Below are 12,172 nucleotides of genomic sequence, written 5' to 3'. Positions count from 1 at the left end.
TAATGTCCCCCGCTCTGGCCCGACGTGGAGGCAAAATGCACTCAGCGGGTGAAGCAGTCAGGCTGGCATTGGCCTCTTGACACTTGCCAAAGTGATGGAAAGACCATGGTAAATAAAAGGGGCCAAAGACCCTAGTTGACCAAGCAGCGAGATGGTCCTGGCACTCCTGGTCTTCATCCTGGTGATCCAGGAGGGGCTGGCGTGGGCACAGAGGAGCCCCAGAATGTGTGGTGGGTGGTGTGTGCTTGAGCTATATTAGCTGTGTTTGCGATGAGCCAGTTGGACAGTGTTTGGCACCGATGTTACTTGACGCTACTGTCTATTTTTTAATGAATTTTTTGTGTGCATTTCCATTAAACATAGGAACAACAAAAGCACTGTGAGTTAGGGGAATCTCTGGCTTGCTGGGTGGGAGCTGATGCTTGCCAGCATCTCTCTTGCTGCATCAAATTACTATGTAAAAAAGGGTGTGGTGACTCTGAGCCTAGCTCTCCGTTTTGTATTCTCAAAATCATGCTTTTCCCCCTGTATCCCTGCCCACACACGCACTGGGGAGGGTGGGAAAAATCTGATGGGGTGAGTCCGTTACGCGAGAATGGGGAGCTAAAGGGCACCTCTCGGCTGGAGAGCTGAGGGTGGGCTCTGCACAAAGTCTTCCATCGATTCCCAATCTTTACAGCATTAAACACCCGCGTCTTGCACCGCCTGCTCAGCAGATGCGTTGGTGCTCTGTCAGGCTGGGTGTGTTTTCAGTGAGAATCCTCAAGTCAGCATCCCCGTGGGAGAGGAACTTGCCGAGATTCCTATTAACAATTTGGGTGCTGGAGTTTCTGGAGAGCTTGGGAATGGGCTGGAGATGCAGCGGAGGGTTTCCATTTGTCTTCAGTGCTTGCAGGTGTGGAATACGGTCCCAGTCCTGGAGTGGGAACAGCAAATCTCTCCCACGGTCACTTTTGTCTGACATTGGGCCGGAGCAAGCCGAAATGTGACTCCAGTTCCCTCTTGCGGATGCTGCCCCACCACTTGGACAAGGTCAGTCCCCGCTTTCACTCTGGTATGGTGGAGAAACTTCATGGCTTTCTGCACCCAAACCCTGACCTCAGTGCTGTTGAGCGGAGCAAGAGGATGAGTCGCTGCCGATCCGTATGTTGTCGGAGCCTCAGGAGCATCACCTCTGAGGGATTACCAGGAAGGGCTCTGCTTGCTGGAGATGGGCAGCTGTCGTGGCTTCAGGAGAGCAGAAGGTGGTTTATGGCCACAATTCTGGTGCAGATTGAAGCACCTTCTGCTGCGAGTATGTTTTCATAGCAGGCAGCTGTTCCTGCCGGAGACGGAGGAAGGGACAGTGGGAGATGCTGCCTTATTTCCATGGTTACAAGGAGTTGCTGTTGGGTTTCATTAAGGGATAAACTGCTTGGCGTGTGAAAGTGGGATAATGTTAAGGGGGGAAAATGTGGGGTGGGGACGCAGGGAACAAACTGCTGTGAAGGAAGAGGGGTCTGATAGCTGATGGGGAGCCAAACCCAGCGTGCAGGTACCCTGGCTGGCTGAAGCCTCTCCGGGGCCGGCGATACGACGGTGGTAGCTAAAGTTCTGCTCTTCTCTCTTAACTGCAAATCTATTTTCCTAAATTATGCGTATTTTGGGGGGCTTTTTTGAAATCAGCGTTTTCCTTTTGCTCTCTAGCAGAGATGCTGCTGGTGTCGCTTTGTGCGCATGCTGTCAGGCGACTGCCCTTGACATTGCTGAGCAGCAAGGCTTGGTGGATCAGGCTCCAGAGCCTTCGCCCTACCTTCTGGAAGACTCTTTCCCCTTACTCTGGCGGCTCTATCAAAAAAAAAACCCCCAACAAACAACTTGATGCCTGCTCCAAATGTTGCTTTTACAAACACACTCACGTGCGAGTCTGGCCCCAAAGAGCCAAACCGTACAATCTCAATGAGATGGCAGAGGTCCCTCCTTTTTCTTCAGGACTCGACTTTGGAACTAGTAGAAACTTCATGCCGCCTCTTGTGAAGATACTGGATAAACGCCCTTGCTTGGCCCTGTTCCTTTCCACAGGCTGCCTTTCGTCTTGGAGCTGCCGTGTGGCCTGGAGGCGAGTTCCCTAGGGATGGGGAGGTGGGGTGGTGGCCGTAAGCTCAGCTGTCCCTCTTTAAAGTGGTCCGGGCAGGTTCTGATTGCTGTGTGTGTCTTAGTACCGTGGCTCTCTGCTCGTAGGTTTTCCAACTGTCTCTTTCCTGCTACCTGCATTGGACCAAGCACGGATGACTCAAGTAGGGCCGACTTGAGGGTGAACAAGCAGCTGGTACCCCTGTGATGAGCTGCGTTCAGATCAGCTGAACCTTCGGAGCTCTCCTGGAATACCGCATTTTGTTTTACCTCCTTAGCGGCATGTAGTAGCGGTAGCGTCAACGTCTCCAGGAGATGAGAAGTGGCTGGGTGGGATGGATGTGGGTCTGTGGTGCCCATCGGCTGCTGGGTGCTGCTCTCCAGCTGGGAGTGAGATCCTTGAACACATCCAGCGGGTGATGTGGATACTGCAGGGTGAGCTCAAGTTCCCTGACAGTCGCTTTGCTCTGCTTAATCGTGACTTGTAGGCACCTCATGAGTAGCGTCCACACCGTCCCTCATGGTCTGGAGTTCAGAAGGTCTTGCGTCCAAGATCCACTTGTATCTCAAACGCTTGCGGCTTGGCACAGAATTACGCAGGCGAGGCCCCGTCTCCATGTCCATCGTCCTGCTGCAGGCAGGTCTGGGGGGACAGCTCAGGGACTTGAGCATCTCCAAGGATGGGGTCTCCTATCCAAGAGCTCCATTCCATTGTGTGATCGCCCTCATGATTTTAAAATTAATAATAAAAATCCGTGTATTGGAGCTTCCTATGTTGCAGCTTGAGCCCTTGCCTCTTGTCCTGTCCCCACCCCTCTCTACCAAGAGCCTGGCTTTTTCCCCGTCCCCTCCGGGTACGCCCTTGCAGGCAGCGGTGAGAGCCCCTGAGCTGACCCAGCGCCCTCGGCCTCTCCTTGTACCTCCTGGATGTGCTCCAGTATCTCTGTGCCTGCTTTTCTTGCACTAGGGAACCCCAAACCGGACACGGGGTCCAGCTTGGGGTCTCAAAAGTGCTGAAGAGCGAGGAACAGTCACCTCCTCCATAACCGTGGGGACTTCCCGATGCTCACTACAATGCCTTGAATCCACTAGTTCCTTCAATTTTCCACCTTATCGCCCGTTTTTCCATACGTTTCTCAAGAAGGACCGTGTCGATGTTTGGGGTTGCTCAGGTTGCGCTTGGTCGGGCTGGAAGGGGGTCGAGACCTGCGCTCGGAGGGGTGTTCTCCAGAGCCGAAGCGGTTTGCGTGAACAGCTCAGTACGGTTGGACCTCAAGATGCCAACGGTGGTGGATCCGGCTCATCGGGGAGGAGAGAGGCAGGGCGGTGCGTCGCCCAGATCCTGTGGGTTTTATTTCACGGAATCGATGATCCCATCTGTGGTTAATGATGGAGCTACTGCGGGGCGCTGTGTTAAAGCCTCCAGACGAGCTCAGCGGGCGGAGGGCTACGTCCATTGCCCGTAGTGGCCGTCTCCGCGGACGTGGATTCAGTCTTGATGCCAAAACCAAGGGTCCTGCTCCTTGGAGCCGAAAGGCTGGTGGGTTTGGACCTTCGCGTGCCCCCGTCGCTGCGGCAAAGCTCAAGGGACCACTCGAAGTCATCCTCGAAGAGACGCTGCTGCGGGGAGGGGGTACAACCCGGTCCCCCCCCACCCTGCTCCCCCAACCGCCGGCAGGCAGCTGCCTGCACCCCAGCCCTGCACCGGGCTCGTGTTTTCCCTACGGCTGTGTTTTGGGAGCTCCTGGGGGGGGAAAGGGGGGACTCGCCACCTTTTTTCCTTTTTTCTGTCTTTTTTGGGGGGAGTTACCTGGTATTTCAGGGCTTGCAGCTGGTTCTTCAGCTTGATGATGTCCGGGGGGGGGGTCCCTGCGGGTGCAGCGCTTGCTCTCACCACCCTGGCTCCGTCCCCAAAAAGCTTTTCCTGTCCCCCAAAGTTTCACGGCTCTGGGGAAGGTGAGACGGGGGGGTTTGGCCAAGTGGGGCCCGTACCCGTGGAGGTGGGGGGGGGCTCAGCCTGGTGCCTCCCCCCTGCACGTTTTCTAGAGAGGAGGGGGTTGCATTTTTTTTTTTTTTTTTTTTTTTCAAAAAAGGGCATTTTTTTTGCACAAAACCTCGGCTCCTGCAAGTCGTGCCAGGCAGGGTTGGGGACCCCCGGGGCTGGGGTCCACCTGGCCAGGAGCTGCGAGGTCCCTGGACAAGAAGGGGCCTGAGACCCCCAGGAAGGAGCTGGGGGACCCCCAGACACCCCCCACCCCCCCCCGGCTGAACCCCTTGGAAGGGCACCCCCAGCTCTGCCAGGGCCCCCCCGGGGGACCCAACCTGTCCCCCCTGAGCTGCACTGGTGTCCCCCCCCCCGGCTGGGGTGCTGGGGCAGAGGGGGGGTCGAGGGGGTGCTCCCAAATATTTTGGGGGGGGTTACTTGGGGAGTGGGGGCCTGGGGGGGTGGAGATCTGGCAGGTTGTGTGGGCAGGGTTGCAGGCAGAACCCCCCCCCCCCCCCGTGGGAATGTCCCCCCAGGTCCTGCCTCTGCCCCCCCGGAGCACCCCCGGGTGCTCAGCCTGGGGTTTTGGGGGACCCCTATGGGGTGTGGGGGGGGTGGGTGCAGGGGGGGATGCTCCCCCCTCCCGTCACCCGTGGGTGAGGAGACGTGGCCCCCAAACGGGGGGGGGGGGGGGGGGGCTCTGCCATCGCTGCCACAAGTTCGCCAGGTCTCAGCCCTTTCAGCAGCATGTCCCCCATCGCGGGGGGCGGGGGGGGGGGGCCCTGCGTGGGGTGCGGACGGGAGCAAGTGGGGGGGGAGACCCCCCCTCCCCAAAGCCTGCATCTGTTTCCACGGCAACGCCGGATGCGAGGGGAGCCGCCCATTGGCTGCTGATGATGTCACCGCAGGGCGGGGCACCCCTTGATTTTTTTTTTTTTTTTTTAACATCTATATTTTTGGGGGGGGTGAGGGGGGGAGGGGAGAGGAGGAAGAAGTGGGGGGGGCTGTCTGTCTATGTCTGTATACCCCCCCCAAAAAAAAAAAAAAAAGGGTGGGGGAGGGGAGCTCCGCCCAGCGCGGCCCCGCCCCTCCCCGCCCGTGGGGCGTGGGGCCCCACCCGCCCCACCCGGCACCGCCCCGGGGGCAGCGGCGGCGGCGGCGGCGGCGGCGGGGATGCACTCGGAGGAGGCGCGGGGGAAAGTGAGTGGGGCCTCGACCGGGACGAACCGGGGGGGGGGGGCGCGGGTGCTTCCATCGTGCGTGGGTTCTTAAAGGGGCAGCGCCCACGGGGGGGGGGGGTATTTTGGCAGCGCAGGGCCCGGCGGGGGGGGGGGAGGGGGAGGGAAGGGCGGGGGGGGGCGGTTCCCGCCCCCCCCGCCCTTCCCTCCCCCTCCCCCCCCCCCCGCCGGGCCCCGCGTGGGTCGTGTCCGTACCCCCCCCCCCCTCCGCGCCGTGGCCGCTTCCGGGGCGGGCGCCGCCGCGCGCTTGGGAGGTCACAGCGTGGGGGGGGGCCGGGACACCGAGGGGCGACGTCGCGGCGCGCCCCGCCCCGCCCTTCCCTCCCACGCCCTTTGCTCTTAAAGGGCCCGACCCTCCTCGCGTGTGTCCTGCGAGGGGACACACACACACACACGACACACAGACACGGCCCCCCCCCCCCCGGCCAGCATCCCGGGCGGGGAGGAAATTCCACGGGGAGGTGTGGCGCGGCGGAGGGGTGTGCCCCCCCCCCCCACGCCCACGGGTGGAGGACACGGATCCGGGGGGGGTGGGACACAGGGACCGGGCAGGGAGGGATGGAAGGCCCCCCCCCCCGCCAAGGTCACCCCATGGGGTGCCCCACATCCCTCCCTGAGATATTTTAGGGGAAAAAAAAAAAAAAAGGGAGGGGGAGGCAAATAGAGGGGGTGCATAGCGGCCCCCCCTCCCCGACCTAGGGCTTTGCGGGGGGGGGGGGGCGGCTGGTGGGTCCCCTCAGCCCCTCCCCACGCCTGGGTGGGTTTGGGGTGTGCCCGAGCTGAGGACGGAGGAATTCAGCTCACTGATGAAAGCCCGGAGGGGGTGCCGGGGGGGGGGCCAGCGAGGCCCCCTGCCCAGCCGGCTGCCACATCTCTCACCCCCCAGACCCGTGGGGCTTTGGGGGTGCAAGACCCCCCCACCCTCAAAAGTGGGGCTGGGGGGGGTCCCCGGGGGAGGGTCGAGCTGTTTGGGCCCCCTCCCCCAAATGGGCCTGGTTGTGGGGACCCCCCCCCGTGTGTGAGGGGACGGGTGTGGGTCTGGGAGTCCTGGGGGGGCTCTGGGGGGGTGTGCTGGGGTTGGGGGTCCCCAGCTGATGGGGGGGCAGTTGTGAGGCTTTCTGGGGGTGTTTGGGGGGGGGGCCTGGCCGGGGGGGGGTGTTTTGGGGGTCCCGGTGACGTGGGGGTGTGTTTGGGGCTGCGTGTGGGGGTCTTGGGGGGGGTCCCTGGGTGAGAGTAGGGGTGTTTGGGGAGGGGTGTCCCTGCTTGGGGGGGGTGGTGTGTTTTGGGGGTCCTGGTGATTGGTGAGTGGGGGGGGTTGTGTTTTGGGGGTCCCTGGCTCTGTGTGAGGCTACTGGGGGGGTTCTCAGCTGGGAGGGGGGGTGTCCCTGTCCGTGCCCGTGTGTTTTTTTGGGCCCCCCCCATCTGCGTGAGGAGGCTCTGTGTGTGTGTGTGTGTGTGTGTGTGTGTGTGTGCGCGCTGGGTGTGTGCGCTGGGTGTGCCCCGGGGAGGGGCCGGGCCGGGCCGCGCGTGTGTCTGTGTGTGAGTGTGCGTGGGGGGCTCGGTGCGCCTGTCTCGGGGGGGGGGGAAGGTCTCTGCTTGCAGGCAGGTACGTGCTGGGGGTCCCTGGCCGCGGGGGGGGGTGTGTGTGTGTGGGGGGGGGGGTGTCAGCGCTGGGGTGATGAAGTGCTTGCTGCTTTCTGGGGGGGGGGGCACCCCACGCGTGCCCCCAGCAAGGGGGGTGTGGGTGTGCTGGGGGTCCCTACCGCCGCGTGTGTGTTTGGGGGAGGGGGGGGGGCTCCTCGCGTCTTGGGGTACGCCGCGTGCCCAGCGTTTCTGGGGTGGGGGGTGTCCCGGGTGGGCCCCTGCCCGGGTGCCTCCGCGGGGGCCGGGCCCTTTTAAGGAGCCCACACCCGGGCCCGGCCAGGGTGGAGCCGCGGGGCCGTTCACACCTCAACCCCGGCCCGGCCGGCGAAGGGCGGCGGGGAGCATGATCGCACCCGCGGAGGACCCCCCCCACCCCGCGCCGTGAGTGACCCCCCCCCCAGCCACCGCCGCCTTGCCCCCTTCACCTTGGGGGGGGGGGGGGGGGCGGGTTAAGCGCAGAGGCGGCGCGGCCCCTTTAAGAGTCGGGGGAGGGGAGCGTGGCGGGGCCCGCCACTCCCCGCGGGGGCACCGCCCACTCCCCCCCTCCGCCCCGCCCGGCCCTGAGGGAGGGAGGGCAGGGGGGCGGGGCGGGTGCGGGGGGGCGGGGCCGGCCAGTGGCACAAAGGCGCGCGCCGGCGGTGGCGGGGAGGGGAGGGGGAGCGAGGGAGGGGGATCTCGCCTTCCCGCCTTCGGCTCGCGCCGCTCGGCCGTCGTGAGGAGACGGACCGTGGGCCCCGGGTCCTGCGCGGCCGTGGCGGGGGGCTCTCGGCGTCCCCTCAGCCTGCCCGGTGCCTCGGGGCCGGGCCTGAGGTAGCGCCCCTGCCCGCTGGTTAGGGGGAGGTGGGGAAAAGCCCTTCAGCTGCTTGGCCCGTGCCTCAGTTTCCCCGTCTCCTCATGGGCTGTGGGTCTCTCGTAGGGCCAGGGGAAGGCGACGCCCGCCATGAGCTCGTCGGCGCTGCTGGCTGAAGGTCCCCTCGACCCCCCGGTGCTGCTGGCCGACATCAAGACGGAGCCCCCCGAGGAGTTGCTGGCCAGCGACTGCGGCCAGCCCCAGGCCGAGCCCGTCGATCTCTCCCTCAACAAGTCCAAGGTGGCGGCGGTCTCGGCTCCCCCGCCGCCTCCCCCTGCCTCGGTCCAGTCCTCCCCCCTCCTGGTGGCTCCCCCCCTCCCCGCTCCGGCCACCGTCTCCATCTCGCCCTCCGGCCTCAGCTCCACCTCGGCCATCCCGGCCGTCCTCTCGCCCGGCTCCATCCTGGCCTCCACGCAGGGCAGCGGCGGGCAGCAGATCCTCCACGTCATCCACACCATCCCCTCCGTCAACCTGCCCAGCAAGATGGGCAACCTCCAGACCATCCCCGTGGTGGTCCAGTCCCTCCCCGTCGTCTACACCACCATGCCCACCGACGGCGTCACCGCCATCACCGTACCCCTCATCGGGGGGGACGGCAAAAACGCCGGGTCCGGTAAGGGCTCATAGAAGGGAAACCCTGACATTTGGGGGGCTGGGGGGAGTGTCCCCCACCTCGCAGAGTGGCACCCCTGATGGGGATCTGATTTTTCCACCCTAGGGTGTTCTCCCCACGTCTGCCACTTTCACCCAAAGCCCCCCCAGGGCCCTCGGCCCCCAGCCTGTGCCCCCAAGGGGACACAGGGAAGGCAGGGGACACATGGGCATGGCGCTGCTTGCCCTGCCTGCCTGCCACCCATCCCGCTGCTGGCAGCCTGCCTGCTCTTCCCACTGGCTGCCCGCTGCCAGCAGCTCTGGTTTCAGGTCAGCTGCACCCCACCCCGTGACCCCCCCCCATTCCCTTCCCCAGGACATTCACAGCTTCCCATATTATCCGGGGTGGGAGGGCTGGATCTCCCCTCCTCCAAGCAGGAGCAGGCAGCCAAAAGGGGTGCCACCCCAAGTCGTTCCCCCATTTCTCTGCAGCCCATGGTGCAGGGGGCTTCTCCATCTCCCCAGCTTGATTTTTGGGGGGGGTGGGTGGAGCAGCATTTGGGGCACTGGCAGTAGGGGTGGGTTTTTTGGGGGGGTGTCTCTGTTCTCTGCTCACAAGCCTCACCCCCTCCCTCCTTGTTTCTCAATAGCTTTTCTTTCCCGCCCCCCACCAGTGAAAATTGACCCGGGCTCCATGTACCCCATGGACATGAACAGCGACAGCGAGGACAGCGCTTCCGAGAGCGGCCCAGCCCCTTTCCAGGACCTCCAGAGAGAGTGAGTCTCCTCGGATGTCCCCCCACCCTGTCCCCCTCCCCGTGTCCCCGGGCACCCCGCGGAGTCCGTGGGTGCGGGGGCCGTGCCCTCCATCCCTCCCTCCTCCCGGCAGGCCGGCGGCGCGGGGGGCAGCGAGCCGATTCCCCCGACCTGAAGAAGCGGCGCATCCACCAGTGCGACTTCGAGGGCTGCAATAAGGTCTACACCAAAAGCTCCCACCTCAAAGCTCACCGGCGGATACACACGGGTAGGGGCCAGCGCCGCACAGCCCCCTGCCTGGGAGTGTCAGGATCAGTGCCGCCGGCTCCCGATGGGCTTGGGGGCACCTGGAATGGGCTTCACGGGGCGATGGTGGTCCATCCCTGGGCTCAGGGGTGGCCCTTTGGGGGTGCCCACACCCTGTGCCAGGGCTGGGGGGCACTTTGGGAGCTCAGGGAGGCTCTTTGGGGGTGTTGGCACGCTCTGCAAAATCCGAGATGAGGCCCCTTGGGGCCTCAAGGTGTCTTTTGGGGGTGCTGGCACTCTCTGCCGGGGACTGAGGAGTCTGTTTGGGGGCTCTGGGTGCTGGCGCCCTGTGTCAGGGCTGGGGGTGCCCTTTGGGGCTCAGGGAGCTCTTTAGTGGTGCTGGAACCCTCTGCCAGGTTTTGGGGTGGCCTCCTTTGGGGCCTTGGTGGCACTTGGGCTCTGCGCTGGCCCTTTGGGGGTGCTGGTACCCAGGGCCATGCCCCGGGGACCCTCCTGCCCCCCACTCTCCAGTCTGGTTACGGGGCGCTCCCTTGGGTGGCCCCGCTGGGGCTCCCCCCTCCTCGCCACCCCCCAGCACCCTGGGGTCCCTCTGCCGGGGTGGGCTCCCAGTGCCCCCATCGCGTGCTCGGCACCCCCGTGGGCTGGCACCCCGGGACCCCGTGGGACCCAAGGCCCTGCTGTGGGGTGCCGTTGCAGCCGGCCCCCGGTGAGGTCGGTGGGGTGCTGCCACTAGAGCCGCACGCTGCCCGTGGGAGGGTGCCACAGGCGGAGGGCACCCCCCTCCCACCCATGCACGGGGTGCCGTGATGAACCCCGTGGGGTGCCGCTGTCGTAGGTCCCCGGGGGGTGACCGGGCAATGCTGCAGGTGGAGGCGGGGGGGTGTGTGCATCCCAAAATACCGACTCGGGTCTTGCTGGCAGCATGGGCGTGGTGCCGCGTTAGGGCTAAAAGCAGCACTCGGTGCAGCCGGTGGCGCCAATGGACCGTGCTGGGCCAGCGCGGCGGTGGGTGAGGGCTGGCAGAGAGATGCTGAGGGTTTCTCGTGGCTTTGGCGACCCCGCTGCAGCCAAGAAACCCTGCCTTTTTTTTTTTTTCCTTTCTCACCTCTGCAAGGCACGTGGCGGTAATTTTTGCAGTGCTGACCCCTCTCCTCTCCCCTTGCGCAGGCGAGAAGCCCTACAAATGCACCTGGGAAGGCTGCACCTGGAAGTTCGCCCGCTCCGACGAGCTGACCCGGCACTTCCGCAAGCACACGGGCATCAAGCCCTTCCGCTGTTCGGACTGTGACCGCAGCTTCTCCCGCTCCGACCATCTGGCCCTTCACCGCCGGCGGCACATTATGATGTGAGGAGCCGAAGTCCCTGGGGCACCTGGCTGGGATGGGGGGGACGGCAGTGGAAAACGGGGGCGCATCCCCCCCCTGCTCCTCCGTGTGCGGTGGAGGGACTGTGGGAGCGGAGAGGCCGAGCTCTGCCCGGAGGCGAGCAAACCGTGGCCGCTCCAGGAGCCCCACCGGCACAAGATGTAAAAAAGATGGTTTCTGGACTGGTTCTCCTTCTCCCTTGCTCCCGTTTCTTCTTTTTCCTGGGCTTCTCCTCCCCACTCGCAACGTCCGGAGGTTCCTCCTTGACTCCTCACCCGTGATTCACCCAGCAGCGGCCTCCAGACCTGCGCATCTGCCTCATCGGCCTCTTGCCTGTCTCCATCTCGTGTGCTTGCTGTCCCCTGCCCCCCTCCCAGTCCCCGTGGGCAAAATCTGGGAGCCGTGGAAAGGACAGAGGCGAGGGGGGGGCTCTGCCATCGCCCCCGTGCAATAGCTGTCGGCCTCTTTCCTCTCCAGAAAGCTGCTGCCTCTCCATCCCCAGCCACTGCGTGTCCCTGTCCCGGCGGGAGAAGGGATCCCGGCACAGTCACCTCTCTCTGCATCCCTCAGTGTGTGCTGTGCTCCACGGGAGGTGCTGGGGGCACGCAGGAGGGCCAGCAGGAAAAGAAAAAGCAAGAAGGGGTGGGGGGAAAAATGAACAACCCAACAGCAACCCACGAACACCACCACCACCACCACCAAAAAAAAGGGAAACTTTGCGGAACGTGGAACTGTGATTTTATGGAGTTTTAAGGGGGGGCGGGATGGGGTGGGGAGGGCGGGGGCCGCCAGCTCTCGGGTTTTTTTGAAGACTATGGGACAGTTGAACCATTTCTAAGTTAAAAAGGCAGACTGTGGCCACATGCTTTTCTTTTTAATTGTAATTATTAATTTTGTGGGGTGCCCCCCAGCCAAACCACCCCCCGGTTGCTGTGGGGGCAGCCCCACGCTCATCCTGCGAGGGTGGCAGGATTCAGGGTTGGAGCCTTGGGGCTTTGGGTGGTGGGAAGGGTGATGGGGGAATGTGACACCCCCCGTCCCCCCCAACCAGTACCAGTGGGGCTGGTTGGGGGGTGCGGGGAGCTTCCCGAGAGCTCTCTGAGCCCGTGCCTTTGGCTCAGGGGATGCTGGGCTGCTTGGGGAGGGGGGATCTGGTGTGGGGAGGGCCTTGGAGCAGGGGGAGCAGAGAGCCCCGGCCCCTGAAAACGACTCTGACAGATGCTTGAGAAACTACTTTTCCTCTCTGCTTTCCATCTGCCGGCCGAGGTGTTTCATGGGGACAGGGCTTGTCCCCGGCCCTGCGGTGGCCCCCGACCCTCTTGGGGCTGGGCATGGCCGGAGGGTGAGTCTGGTTAGCGGCCGGTCA

General features: G+C 64.1%; 2 protein-coding genes across 3 annotated transcripts; both read left to right on the top strand.

Annotated features, from left to right (window-relative positions):
• Positions 1-99: 99 nt before the first annotated feature.
• Positions 100-2,873, top strand: LOC128153760 (uncharacterized). Of its 2 annotated transcripts, none has more exons than XM_052813484.1 (2): positions 100-1,294; positions 1,690-2,873. In XM_052813484.1, exons 1-2 carry the CDS (start codon positions 1,009-1,011, stop codon positions 2,109-2,111), a joined length of 708 nt encoding a protein of 235 aa, XP_052669444.1. In that variant the 5' UTR covers positions 100-1,008; the 3' UTR covers positions 2,112-2,873. The 2 variants fall into 2 exon arrangements, with proteins under 2 accessions (XP_052669444.1, XP_052669443.1); XM_052813483.1 differs by having other exon boundaries at positions 1,687-2,873.
• Positions 2,874-5,204: 2,331 nt separating this feature from the next.
• On the top strand, positions 5,205-10,994 carry LOC128153848 (Krueppel-like factor 8). Its single transcript, XM_052813678.1, has 4 exons — positions 5,205-5,296; positions 7,895-8,441; positions 9,070-9,196; positions 10,610-10,994. Exons 1-4 carry the CDS (start codon positions 5,270-5,272, stop codon positions 10,728-10,730), a joined length of 822 nt encoding a protein of 273 aa, XP_052669638.1. The 5' UTR covers positions 5,205-5,269; the 3' UTR covers positions 10,731-10,994.
• Positions 10,995-12,172: the final 1,178 nt, after the last annotated feature.

Source organism: Harpia harpyja, chromosome 18 (genome assembly GCF_026419915.1).
Source record: "Harpia harpyja isolate bHarHar1 chromosome 18, bHarHar1 primary haplotype, whole genome shotgun sequence".
NCBI classification, from domain to species: domain Eukaryota; kingdom Metazoa; phylum Chordata; class Aves; order Accipitriformes; family Accipitridae; genus Harpia; species Harpia harpyja.
This window is presented reverse-complemented; position numbering and strand designations above follow the sequence as displayed.

Bases quoted from the DNA above. Each gene is read 5' to 3' on its own strand.
- LOC128153848 (XM_052813678.1), top strand. From the start codon at position 5,270: ATGCACTCGGAGGAGGCGCGGGGGAAA. The intron at 8,442-9,069 runs GTAAGGGCTCAT...GTTTCTCAATAG, and splicing joins CGGCAAAAACGCCGGGTCCG to CTTTTCTTTCCCGCCCCCCA. The intron at 9,197-10,609 runs GTGAGTCTCCTC...CCCCTTGCGCAG, and splicing joins TTCCAGGACCTCCAGAGAGA to GCGAGAAGCCCTACAAATGC.
- LOC128153760 (XM_052813483.1), top strand. From the start codon at position 1,009: ATGCTGCCCCACCACTTGGACAAGGTCAGTCCCCGCTTTCACTCTGGT. The intron at 1,295-1,686 runs GTATGTTTTCAT...TTTGCTCTCTAG, and splicing joins TGAAGCACCTTCTGCTGCGA to CAGAGATGCTGCTGGTGTCG.